Here is a 14,096-nt window from a genome sequence, read left to right as displayed (position 1 = left end):
ATAAAGTGTGGTTTTGTTAAATCAGAGAAATATCAGGGCAAAATCAAGAGACTGAGAAGGAAAAGGGAAGTGAAGGTGCGGTTGAGGGGAGAACTTTTAATTATTTTGCATGTCCCCAGCCTAAGGATTTAAACCTTTACGTGATGGCCATACAAAATATAGGGTTGTTCCTGTTTCAGAATTTGTTGTGAGTGTATGGGATGGCCCGGATGAGTGTGAGACTTCCCGGCCTGAAATTTTGTCTCAGTCCGCTCCTGCCAATAACTAAGCAGTGTTTAATAAATTACGACCCGCCCAGCCTGTAAATATATAGTAGTCGTGTATATTTAGAGGGGAGTGTAAGCGCCAATGAGCGGGCTCGACCCTGAAGCATCTGCTGGAGATCACGGTGACGCGCGTCGCAACGCACGCAGGAGGCATCACGTACACTATATCCCTGGTGCGCCAAACCTCCTATTATATAACAGTCTACAAGATGTCCAAGCCACTGACCGACCAAGAGAAGAGGAAGCAAATTTCCGTGCGAGGTCTCGCCGGGGTTGAAAACGTCTCAGACCTCAAGACCAATTTTAATCGCCATCTGCACTTCACTTTGGTTAAGGACCGTAATGTTGCAACGAAGCGCGACTACTACTTCGCCCTGGCGCACACCGTCCGCGACCATTTGGTGGGAAGATGGATCCGGACGCAGCAGCATTACTACGAGAAAGACCCTAAAGTAAGAAACTCAAATGCCGCAGTTTCATCCTTCAGTCCGGGGCCGCACGTACACCACCGACAGACGGGAGGAGGGTCAAATCTCACAACCGACCACAGAGTGTTGCGCAGCAGAGCCGCATCACTGCAAAATATAAAACAAACATTTCTATCTTTCTTGCAAGTGTTATACTGTGGTATTTATATTGCGCCAGGAAATGCCGCTTAATGCTAATGGTTCGGCAGATGGCAATGCCTTTTTTTTCAACAATTGCATAATCTTTTCAGGACTGATGTCAGTAGCGACTGCATTCAATGCCCCGCAGATCAAATGACACGAATGTATGGAAAGAGCTTTACTGTGTGCTCTCGACAACAAAATTCAACAGGTCAAATTGTTATTGTATAATTGTCGACGGTGCGAGTTCGATAAAAGTATTAATATATGCACTTCCTGGTATATGTTAAAACAAGTAGACCTAATTGCTTTCTCTTATGCCCAACTGGAAACATCAATCAAATTACTGCACTGAACCGCTGAATTCACAAAAAAAAACAACAACGCAAAAACATGTTTTCTACATAATTTCAGCATTTGATGCTGCGTTTGATTTTTATAAACGTTACACGTTTAGATTTAAATTTAAAAATATTCAATTGATTGAATATGTTGTCTACATAATGTCATCATCATTTCTGCATGCATTGTTGTGATTGGTTTTCTTTCTTGTGTGAATTGTGTCCTAAAACCGGAAAGAGAAGGTCTGCAGTTAGTTGTCACAAGGAAGCTAGTTTACATCCTTGACATGTTATAGCCCCCAGTATCAACTTAAATTTAAAAATAATGTTAACTGCAGATATTATTTTTCCTCATAAATAAAAAAATACTATTTTAAAAACCTTTAGGAAAGGAAAGACATAAGTAATCCTAAAACTTGAGTTTACCTACTTTGTAAGTACTTGTAATTCCTACAGGAAATATAAAATTCTCTCTCTCTCTCTCTCTATATATATTTTTTTATTCTAAAATAAAGAGCTAAAACACGTGTAGTCTTAAAGTCAAAAATAATTGAAGTGTAGGATATTGTTTCTGTGTATTTGGAATTTGTCTGGCATCCTGACTGTGTTTAACCTTAAATGCTGACAGCTAATGCTGCTATTTTTACATGAGCAACGTGTCAGAGACACAGAACAAACATTCTTCTGTCCTAACCTTTGATATCATTTATAGACAAGAGACTAAATATTACAAGCTAGTTTTTTTTTTTTTTTTTGTGCACTAGCAAGTCCTCCATGATAGTTGTCATTGTGCAACCTTCAGCGATTGAATGTTTTGCAGTGGCGGTCAGTGAGGTCTCAGACGTGCAGTACAGATTATGCGTGCGTTGTGCACCTGTCACAATAATGCTTGTCACTAGATAGGCTAGTCTGCTCAGCAGCAGGGGCTTTTATGGCTCCTACTTCACTGTTGCTCAAAATGGCTCTCCCAGCTGTTGTTGTTAAATATAAAAACATTTCTTTTAAATAAAAATGTATTATCTTTATTTTTTAACCTTTCTCCTTGTTTGTCTCACCTCTAGCGTGTGTACTATCTCTCTCTGGAATTCTACATGGGACGGACCCTTCAAAACACCATGGTAAACTTAGCTTTGGAGAATTGCTGTGACGAGGCCATTTATCAGGTGAGAGGACATAATACAAATATTTCAAGCAAACCACAAACCTGTTCAGAAAACCCATTGAATTTAGGATGATGGAAACGGAAGTGTTAAAATGCTAACTCGTTTCCAGGTTTTGGCCTACAAGAATATGTCGACCTTGCAGCACTCGATAAGGAAGTGAATGTGAATGAATTGAAGTGTGAAATTTCTGCACCCCTAGAGGCACAAAAAAGAATTGCAATCTTTTTCTGCAATCTGTGTGAATGGTCCTACTGCAGGAGTGTCCAAACCTGTTCTGGTTCCTGCCAGCGTCCTAGAGTTTAGCTCTAACCAGCTCCAACACACTTGCCTAGAAGTTTCTAGTGAGTCTGAAGATCTGGATTAGCTGGTTCAGGTGTGTTTAATTATGGTTGGAGCTAAATTCTGCAGGATGCTGGCCCTCCAGGAACAGGTTTGGACACCCCTGCCCTGCTGTGTTCTATATCACAACATTTGACCAGCCAGAGGTGTGTGTGTTTGGTGTGGGACTATTCATTTGTCCAAATAGAGGAGATCTATAATATATGGGGGACATTATCAGTTACTATTCTATTCATCTCAACGCATTAACTTTTAAAATAAAATTTGGTTTAAATAAAGAGGTCATTTTCAGTCATCATCATCACCACCAATGATAGCATAATAAATAAGGAGCTATAAATAAAGAGCTTATGAATGAGATCTAGAGCTGTATGCATTGTAATACTGCTAATCTTAGATCAGTTGCCCCTGGTTCTTTAATTCTAATTAAGAAATGAAAGACAAATCATTCTAGATATGCACTGCTATGTTGAGAATGCCTACAAATATGTGTTTGATGAAAGATGAGACCAGGCAACAAAGCATGTTTTGTCTTCTCAGAGGTTACATACCTTCTTTGGTGCCTCTTGCTCTCATATTCTGTTTCTTCTCAGCTGGGTCTGGATATGGAGGAGCTGCAGGACATGGAGGAGGATGCTGGCCTGGGCAACGGAGGCCTTGGTCGACTGGCAGGTGAACTTAGTCTCTTTAAATGTGCTGATTGTAAGATTAATAGAGGGCTTGTAGTAATAGAGAGCTTAATTTATCTTTTTCTGCAGCTTGCTTCCTGGACTCCATGGCAACCTTGGGCTTGGCAGCATATGGATATGGAATCCGCTATGAGTTTGGAATCTTTAATCAGAAAATCGTGAATGGCTGGCAGGTAAAGCATACTTGCAACAATATCTCAGTGAAATGAATTTCACCTCTTTTGGTGCATTTTAGTCTTAGTAAATGATTTACATAATCTGACAGGTGGAGGAAGCGGATGATTGGCTGCGTTATGGCAATCCTTGGGAAAAAGCCCGCCCTGAATACATGCGTCCTGTGCATTTCTATGGCCGAGTGGAACACCACCCTGATGGAGTGAAATGGGTGGACACACAGGTGAGAGCAAAGCAACCATGTATCTACATTTAATTGGAATGGAAATGCCATTATTCTCATTGTGAAATACAAACTCATATTTGGGGTGAGTAAGATTTTTTTTAAAGATATTAATACTTTTAATTAGCAAGGGCAACAGACATTTATAATTACAAAATATTTCTATTTCTATTTACAACGAATGCTGTTCTTTTGAACTTTCTGTTCATCAAAGAATCTATCCTGAAAAAAATAAATATCTTTGTTTCCAGAAAAATACTATTTTCAACATTGATAATACTAAGAAATCAGCATATTTGAATGATTTCTGAAGGATCATGTGACACTGAAGACTGGAGTAATGGAGTAAAATTCAGCTTTGCATCACAGGAATAAATTACATTTTAAAATATATTAAAAGAAAACTGTTGTTTTAAATTGTAGTAATATTTCCCAGTATTATAATAAAAATAGTTTTTACTGTATTTTTTGACCAAATAAATGAAGCAATTGATGAGTGTAAGAGAAAATATTTAATAAAAAATATTTAAAAAATCTTACAGACCCCAATGTTTTAAACGATAGTGTACATCAGGAAGGTCAGTAGAGCCTAAAACACAACAACCAATATGCAAAGCAAGACCCAGATTGTGACATTTTTACATATGTATCTGTACGTCTTCCCATTAAATCTGTACCTGTTGTCTCACCAGGTCGTCCTGGCCCTTCCCTATGACACACCTGTCCCAGGATACAGAAACAACATTGTTAACACAATGAGACTCTGGTCTGCCAAAGCTCCATGTGAATTCCACCTCAAAGACTGTGAGTTCTCTTCAATCAATCAATCAATCAATGTTTATAAGACATTTTAACCAGCCCTATAAGCCTTATTATTCATTATAAGCTATTCATTATAAGCCTTATCATTCATTTGTCTTTTTGTAAATATCTAGTAGTACAAATATATGTGACCCTGGACCACAAAACCAGTACCATAATGCCAAAAATTATTAGAATATTAAGTAAAGATCATGTTCCATGATGATATTTTGTAAATTTCTTACCATACATATATAAAAACTTAATTTTGATTAGTACTATTCATTGCTAAGGACTTAATTTAGACAACTTTAACGGCGATTTTTTCAATATTTAGATTTTTTTGCACCCTCAGATTCCAGATTTTCAAATAGTTGTATCTCGGCCAAATATTGTCTGATCCTGACAAACCATACATCAATGAAAAGCTCATTTATTCAACTTTTAGAGGTATAAATCTCAATTTGACTGGTTTTGTGGTCCAGGTTCACAAATGTAAATGTAATTTTATATAAAAAAAGAAACCTTACTGACCCCAAACTGTTGAATGGAAGTGTGAACTGTATCTTTGAGCCTTAGATCTTTCTCTCTCTAAACAGTTAATGTTGGTGGCTACATCCAGGCCGTTCTGGACAAGAATCTCGCTGAGAACATCTCCCGTGTGCTTTACCCTAATGACAATGTGAGTGCAACTCAGGTCCACTCGAGTGATTTCATATTAAGAAACAAAACTCATGACTCTTGGAGCCTAAATGTAAACAGATCCTCCTGTTTGTATATGTCAGTTCTTTGAGGGGAAAGAGTTGCGTCTGAAGCAGGAGTATTTTGTGGTGGCTGCGACTCTCCAGGACATTATCCGCAGGTTCAAAGCCTCCAAGTTTGGCTCAACTGAGGTGGTGCGCATGGATCTGACCACACTGCCAGATAAGGTAAGATAGCCTGGGAGCTCTTTGTTTCATGTTAACACACTGGACCGTAGAGAACATTCAACACAGTTCGTGTCATATCTGGTGTGATTTATTCATATGAATAATAAAACTTAAATGTTTAAATTAAAAATTGTTAAAGAGGTCCATCCTTTGTCTGTTTTGTTCAGGTTGCTATACAACTGAATGACACTCATCCTGCAATGGCCATCCCTGAACTGATGAGAATACTGATAGATGATGAGAAACTGACCTGGGACACGGTGAGCTGGAAATTCCTTATCATCTTGTCATTTATCATGCTCAAAAAAAGACATGCAGTCAAACTATAGGACTATTAAATAGATTATTAGGGGTAATATAACGACACAAAATATCAATTTGCTGATTTCTAGTATGGAGCCTTTTTACTGAATGTGATGACATTTTAATTTTTTTTCCATTTTTCCATTTAATGTACATTTATAACACTATACTGTACTTTTTATTGTTTTATATTGACAGTACATTTCAGAGAACTACTTAATTGACGACAAAATTGACATTTGGTCTTTTTACTACCATAATCAATCTCTCAATACTTACGAAAATACCCTTGTTGTAGCTTCCTTTCACCACTGTAGAAGTTTACTCAACTATGACTTTCTCTTCTGTGAACCCCAAGAAATTGAAAAAGGGTCCCTTCAATTTTGCCCATGTGGACCAACATCATAATGTTAACTTATACATCATAACTTCTCTCTTCTAATTTACTTGACTTTCTGTCATTCTCTTTCTTCTCAGGCTTGGGACATCACTGTGCGTACTTGCGCATATACTAACCACACTGTCTTACCAGAGGCTCTGGAACGCTGGCCTGTCGACCTGTTCCAAAACCTCCTGCCCCGTCACCTAGAGATCATCTACGAGATTAACCGACGGCACCTGGAGGTCTGGGAACAGATGTTCTCTTCATGGCACATTGCATTTGAAATTTACTTGTAGATAAAAAATGAATTTGATGTTGGGAGATCAGTAACTGCATTAGGACTGTAGGACTGTGTCCACTCCAAATAAGGAGTAAACTGCACAGTGAGGTTATATAAACAACCTCTTCTGCTCAACATGACTCTGCTTCCAGTAAATCGCAGATGAAGAAAAGGAACTTCCCATGTACTTTCTTGCCTGTTACGCTCTGACCTTACATCTTCTGTCTTGTTTCTCAGCGGATCTCTGCGCTCTACCCTGGTGATCATGATCGTTTGAGACGCATGTCTCTTATTGAGGAGGGCGGACAGAAGAAGATCAACATGGCTCATCTCTGCATCGTTGGCTCTCACGCAGTTAATGGCGTGGCACAAATCCACTCAAACATTATTAAGGACACTGTGTATGTCTTTTAATGTTTTTATATTATAGCTCAGTGGCCCCAAAAAGTATTTGGACACCTAAATCACATTTAAAAATAAATTCTGCTCTTCAAAAGTTTGGGTTCAGGAAGATTTTTAATGCTTCCAAAAGAAGTTTCTCACCTAGGCTGCATTTATTTGGTGAAAAATTCGGTAAAAACAGAAAAACTGTAAAATATTATTACAATTTAATGCATGTTTTCTATTTTAATGTATTTAAAAATTTATTTATTCCTGTGATGGCAAAGTAAATTTTTTGCCAGTCATTACTCCGGTCTTCAGTGTCAGAACTCATTCTAATATGCAGATTTGGTGCTCAAGAAACATTTCTCATTATTATCATTGTTGAAAACAGCTGTGCTGCTTAATATTTTTGTGGACACCCTGAAAATAGAAATACTTTGTAAAGTTAAAAATGTCTTTTCTGTCACTTTTGATCAGTTTAATAAATCCTTGCCTAACAAAAGTATCATTTCTTTTAAAAAAGCCCAAACATTTGAATATGAGCATTTATTTTGAGGAAAGACAACATAAGCATACTTGTCCACAGCAATGACATTCATATATTTGCATCTTAAATGTCCAAATACTTTTAAAGGCTACTGTTTATATCAACATAATATGTCTGTCATTACAATAATTTCACGTAGTGTTTATCCCTGGTTAAAAACAGTTCTATCTGATTTAGTTGGGTTGATTCTGTGTTCAGTTTTAAGGACTTCTATGATGTGGACCCACAGAAGTTTCAGAACAAGACCAATGGTATCACACCTCGTCGCTGGCTTGTCATGTGTAACCCTGGACTGGCTGAGGTTATCGCTGAGGTAAAGAACATTGCTGATAAAAAAAAAGTTAGCAGTACATGTATGAACAGATAGGGAGCGCTACTGAGAAAACATACAAAAAGTACGATAACCGTAGTTGATTTTAGTCCAAGCCTTTAGAAGCCAGTCAAAAGCTTAGTGTGAGAAACACTGTGCAATTTAAGTCCAAATGTCTTATGTTAATTAAACATTAGAGAATTGGAGAGGACTACATCCGTGACCTGAGCCAGCTGAAGAACCTCTTAAAGTTTGTGGATGATGATGCTTTCATTCGAGACATTGCCAAAGTCAAACAGGTGAGACAAAAAATATAACACAATCAAAGTGAATTTTAGTGCATATTCTACATCAACACGATTGCCATCATATAATATATTGCTTTGTCTTTTTCAGGAGAATAAGATGAAATTTTCGGCATATTTAGAAGAACAATACAAGGTGAAGATTAACCCAAACTCCATGTTTGATGTTCAAGTGAAGAGGATCCATGAATACAAAAGACAGCTGATGAACTGTCTGCACATCATCACTCTCTACAACCGTAAGCCAATAATAATTCAGGTTTCTCTTGAAACAGCTAAATATTTTTCCAGCTTTACAAGCTTCCTATTTAATGGTGAAACCAAGTCATGCATATCTAGCATGCTACTGGAAACTTTTCATATAATATTTTTATTTCAGTAGGCAGTGCACAGTGTGTACTGTGCCGTATGCACTAAACAGCAAACTATTATTCCTTTCCAAAGATAGTCTACTTTAACTTGACTATTTTGTGTGATCAGGCATCAAGAAGGAGCCCAACAAGGCCTGGACTCCTAGGACCATTATGATTGGAGGAAAGGTGAGACTGATCGCTTCACTGATCAATCAGATCTGTTCTACTTAAGTTTGAATGCTAATTGGCTAAATCATACATCTTCAAGGCCGCTCCTGGGTATCACACTGCTAAGATGATCATCAAACTGATCACGGCAATTGGAGAAGTGGTAAATAATGACAGTGTGGTGGGAGATCGTCTGAAAGTCATCTTCCTTGAGAACTACAGGGTTACACTGGCTGAGAAAGGTAGGATGCAAACTTACTGAGAGTTTTTATCATTGGATCAGCTTCCTGTCTTAATTCATTCACACGTCTCGCTCTGCTTGCTTCTTTTTCTCTTTTTCAGTCATCCCTGCAGCTGACCTGTCCGAGCAGATTTCTACAGCAGGAACAGAAGCTTCTGGAACAGGCAACATGAAGTTCATGCTGAATGGAGCTCTGACCATCGGCACCATGGATGGGGCTAATGTGGAGATGGCAGAAGAGGCAGAAGAAGAGAACCTCTTCATCTTTGGCATGAGAGTAAAGGATGTGGAAGCTTTGGATAAGAAAGGGTGACAGCAAGCTTCAATTAATGATTTACTGAATCGCATTTTTAGTTGTTTGTTTTAGTGCATTCATTTATTCATGTTTATGAAAGCTTTATATATTTACATTTATTTTATTAAACAGTAATGAAATTAAAATGTTCTCAGTTGTATTGCACTGAAGGAAAGGTTGCAAATGAGGGTATCAGATACAGTTCTGCTTGACTTAGTTGAAGTTGGTTTGTTTCCAGATATGATGCCATGGAGTATTATAACCGCATTCCAGAACTAAAGCAAGTCATGGATCAGATCTCTGGTGGATTCTTCAGCCCTGGAGAACCTGATCAGTTTAAAGACATTGTTAAGATGCTGATGCACCATGACAGGTAAGAAAAGCAAAAACAACAAACAAAAAATCCTAGTGCTATGTATTTTTTTTAGGGGGATATCTCTGTCCTTTTTCATTCCCTTTCTCACATAGCCACAGTTTAACAGTGATCATATAAATTGTTAATTATTTTGGTTGTCTGGTGTGATTGCAGGTTCAAGGTGTTTGCTGACTATGAAGACTACATTAAATGTCAGGACAAAGTCAGCGCCCTATATAAGGTTTGTATTACTAAAAACATGAAATGTTTCAGTTCCTAGCCAGAGCCTTTAGTTTACATCAGCCTGGCTAAACTTTTATTTGCCACATGCTTGGAAGGAAGGACATTTTCATTCTAGAGAAAATACATTTGTACTAAAGTTTGGGGTCAATAATATGAATTAAATCTATTAAAAAACAATCTGAAAAAATGTATCACAAATGTGCCATCACATCAACAAATTATGTTGAAAAATATATTAGAACTGAAAACAGTTATTTAAAATGGTAATAACGTAGTAATATTACCATTTTTAGTGTATTTTTGATCAAATAAATGCAGCCTAGGTGAACATAACATACTTTCTTCAAAAACATTAAAACAGACCCCAAACTTTTGATCAGTAGTGTATGCAAACAAGATGAGTGATTAATATCTTTGGTCCATTTTGCCTGAAGAAGACTGTACATTTTAATGTGTATATGTGACATCATTTCAAAGCTAAATAAATAAGCTTTCCATTGATGTATAGTTTGTTTGTGATACAACTATTTGAACATCTGGATTCTGAGGGTGCAAAAAAATCTAAATATTGAGAAAATAGCCTTTAAACTTGTCCAAATGAAGTTCTTAGCAATGCATGTTACTAATAAAAAATTAAGTTTTGATATATTTATGTAAGGAAATTTACAAAATATCTTTATGGAACATGATCTTTACTTAATATCCTAATGATTTTTGGCATAAAAGAAAAATCAATAATTTGTTTATTAATAAACAGTGTATTGTTAGCCATTGCTACAAATATACCTGTGCTACTTATGACTGGTTTTGTGGTCCAGGGTCACATTTGTAAAAAAAGAAAAAAAAAAAAGAAAAAAAAAAGGTAATTAGGAGTAGACACCAAGTTAAAAAAAGTACCAAAACCAAAACCAAAGTTTTGGGGCATTAAATTCACGATGAATGTTCCATCAGTGACAGAACACAAGTTTATTTGGAAATATGTAATATAATTCACTTCTAATTTAATGTAATTCTTTAAAGAGCTTTAACACACACAAAAAAAAAAAACAGTGCAGGAACTGACTCGAAATGTGTTCCTTTTCCTCATTCTCAAACAGAATACTAAAGAATGGACCAAGATGGTCATCCACAACATTGCTGGTTGTGGCAAATTCTCCAGCGACCGCACCATTGCCCAGTACGCCCGTGAGATCTGGGGCATGGAGCCTAGTCTGGAGAAGATCGCGGCCCCAGATGACACCCGCTAAGTCGTTCCACAGCATCAAAATCTTCCATTTGTTGTAGCTGTTCTCACATTCAATTCATTTACCATTGTGACGATGTATAAAGGTGATTTTAACGTGTCATAGGAGATGTTTCTCCATCTTGCCGTCAGACAGCCAGAATACCTCGCAACTTATCTGCATCCTTGCTCCAGTGACGAGCTGTCAGCGCATCTAGATTTGTGGCATGTTAACATACAGTATATGTTGGTGTAAGAATGTTAGTTTTTTTCTGTGAAGTATTATGAAATGATGTGATGTATTTGTCTATCCATGCCAGCAGAACAGCACAGCCTCATCCTGGAGAACCGAACATACACTGTGAGGGCAAAGTATAGCAAAAACTTTTATTTTGCCACATATCACAGCATGATGATGACTGTTAATTGAAACTATTTCGGAAACCACAATCTTTTCTTCTTTTGTGTGTTGTGGCAAAATGTTTGAATTTTGAACCACTTACACTCTATTTTAGTTATTACGTGAAGAGTTTAGGCTTTAATGAGTTCAAATATGGTACAATAACAGTCATAACAAATATAAAATACCTGTCTGTCACATGTTCTGATTTCTTAAAACGACCTGCCTTAACCATACAAGTGTTGTTTGTGTATGTTTAGGTCTAAACCTCTGCCTGTCTTTCATTGGCCTGTTGATGCTCATGACTTGTTCTTTCACCCGCAGAGCTCCTCACTTTAGCACTTTAGGCATGATCTGTCACTTTTGTCCTCATCAAGTGTTGTACTGTAATTCTTTCCACATATACTGTTGTAACTCTGGTTTTCACACCACACAAAATAAGACCTGCAGGAATGATGGGGCCCTGCAGAAAACGTTGCTTGAATCCAGTGAGGTAGCAAAACTAATATAGCACTGAAGTGTGATTCTCTATATACCTGCCAGGCTGCGTTCAAGACCCTGAAATGTATTTACTCTGATATATTGTGATAGACTTATATATTTAGAATAGGAACGAATGTATGGTGCAGTGCTTTTGGAATTAAACTAGGCATAAATTGCTGGTTTAGTGATAATGGATGGTGGTTTATTTATGTCACACCTATATGGACTTGCAACCTAACCTGCAGCTTATTTAGTTAGGTCCAGCCGCCACCGTCCCCTCCAGTGATCTTGTCAGGCTTTTTTCTCTCTGAATGTTTTGCCCTTGTTGTGGGTGACAACACACACCAAACAGTCCTGCTGATGCCCTTGAAGAGTGACAAAAAAATTAAAGTGATTAAGAGTGACTAATTGCTGTTTCTGCTTTTTGCAAGTATTATGTTGGTCTTACGTGTGGCAGTACTGTCTTTTAAAAGTTTGCATTTTTAACACAAAAAAATGTTTTTGAAAGAAGATTCTTCATTCCTCCTTTAGAAATCATTCTAATAATATGATTATTTGGTGCTCAAGAAACATTTTGATGCAAAATCGAATCCACGTCAGACGGCTGGGTTGAAGGAATATGCAAATTTATTCAAAACTTTCAAAAAGGAGAACTGTAAATCATAACTTGAAAATTAAACATTACATTTTAGTAATCGTATGCAATGACAGCGTCTTCCAAATGAACTGTTAATACAAGTCAAACCGAACATATTTAGAACCACCTGAACAGATTAAAATCAATCTAGAATTAATAAAAAAATCATCTTGAATGAATAACGAACACCTGAAATGAATAACAAAAATCTGAAGAGAATAAAAACCTTCATAAAAGATCTTAAGTTTGAGGTGCACCCGAACAGTTAAAGAGCCAAAAAGAGAAGTAGAGAGGAGCATGAAAGGAAGAGAAGTAAAGATGGGTGCAGTACATCCTCTTTTATACCTTTACAAGATCATATATGCAGACAAAAGGCCAGTGTGCTAAACAAAGCATCGGAGGGGCAGAAAACTGTTTTTTATTAAATGTAGAACGTAAATCTTCTTCCTAAAATTAACTAGTTGTTTCACACCTCCCAAAACGATCTCTCTTTTTTAGTTACTTAGGCAGCCCTGCATGTTTTTCATCAAATAGCAAGAGTACAAAAGGGCACACATATCTTAATCTCTAAACTTGTTGTGTATTAGCAACCTCATATTAATATTTCAGAAACATAGAATCATAATAGTGGATTAGATACATAATTATGATTAATTTTGTTAATCATTGTTAATATTGAAATAACTCATAAGAAATAATTCATAAAACATTTCATAAGACATATCTGAATATGCAAATTCTCGAAGGTCGATTCACCACATTTATTATTATCAAAATAGGAAACATGATTCTTTGTTGAATAGAATAGAATAGAATCTTTACTCCTACTTTTTTTTTATTTATTGCATCCTTGCTGAATAAAATAATTTATTTTAAAAAATTATATATACTGTACTTATATATGTGACCCTGGACCACAAAACCAGTCATAAGCAGCACGGGTATATTTGTAGCAACAGCCAACAATACACTGTATGGGTCAAAATTATAGATTTTTCTTTTATGCCAAAAATCATTAGGATATTAAGTAAAGATCATGTGCCATGAATATATTTTGTAAATGTCCTACCGTAAATATATCAAAACTTAATTTTTGATTAGTAATATGCATTGCTAAGAACTGCATTCGGACAACTTTAAAGGCGATTTTCTCAATATTTAGATTTTTTTGCACCCTCAGATTCCAGATTTTCAAATAGTTGTATTTCAGACAAGTATTGTCCTAACATCAATGGAAAGCATATTTATTCAGCTTTCAGATGATCTGTAAATCTCAATTTTAAAAAATTTACCCTTATGACTGGTTTTGTGGTCCAGGGTCACATATATTTAAAATATATGCTAAATGTAATGGATATACAGTATAAACTGTAATTAGTTTGCATTTTAATCACATTTTATTTGATCTAATTGATACACTTATGAAATTATTTATTTTTTATACTAAGATTGTCCACACAGTCTATCATTTATTGAGGTCAACTGAAAGTTTTACATGTACTGTAACCAGTTAGCATTGTAATCACATTTTATCTTCTCTACATTAGTTCTGAAATTATTTTTAATACTAAGTAGTCTTTCAGTTAATATGAGGTCAACCACTAAATGTTTTATTAATATACAATAATTAGAAAAATACTTTGTTGTCACACATG

General features: G+C 36.3%; 1 protein-coding gene across 1 annotated transcript; it reads left to right on the top strand.

The window, feature by feature from the left end:
* The first annotated feature begins 360 nt into the window (after positions 1-360).
* On the top strand, positions 361-12,208 carry pygmb (phosphorylase, glycogen, muscle b). Its single transcript, XM_058782845.1, has 20 exons — positions 361-718; positions 2,277-2,378; positions 3,311-3,389; positions 3,476-3,579; positions 3,672-3,803; positions 4,496-4,607; positions 5,204-5,286; positions 5,390-5,533; positions 5,701-5,793; positions 6,314-6,460; positions 6,736-6,899; positions 7,628-7,742; positions 7,937-8,038; positions 8,136-8,283; positions 8,525-8,583; positions 8,666-8,807; positions 8,908-9,115; positions 9,340-9,474; positions 9,631-9,697; positions 10,797-12,208. The coding sequence occupies exons 1-20, from the start codon at positions 476-478 to the stop codon at positions 10,944-10,946; spliced, it is 2,529 nt and encodes an 842-aa protein (XP_058638828.1). The 5' UTR covers positions 361-475; the 3' UTR covers positions 10,947-12,208.
* Positions 12,209-14,096: the final 1,888 nt, after the last annotated feature.

The sequence above is a fragment of the Onychostoma macrolepis genome, chromosome 07 (assembly GCF_012432095.1).
Source record: "Onychostoma macrolepis isolate SWU-2019 chromosome 07, ASM1243209v1, whole genome shotgun sequence".
In the NCBI taxonomy this organism is placed as follows: Eukaryota; Metazoa; Chordata; class Actinopteri; order Cypriniformes; family Cyprinidae; genus Onychostoma; species Onychostoma macrolepis.
This window is presented reverse-complemented; position numbering and strand designations above follow the sequence as displayed.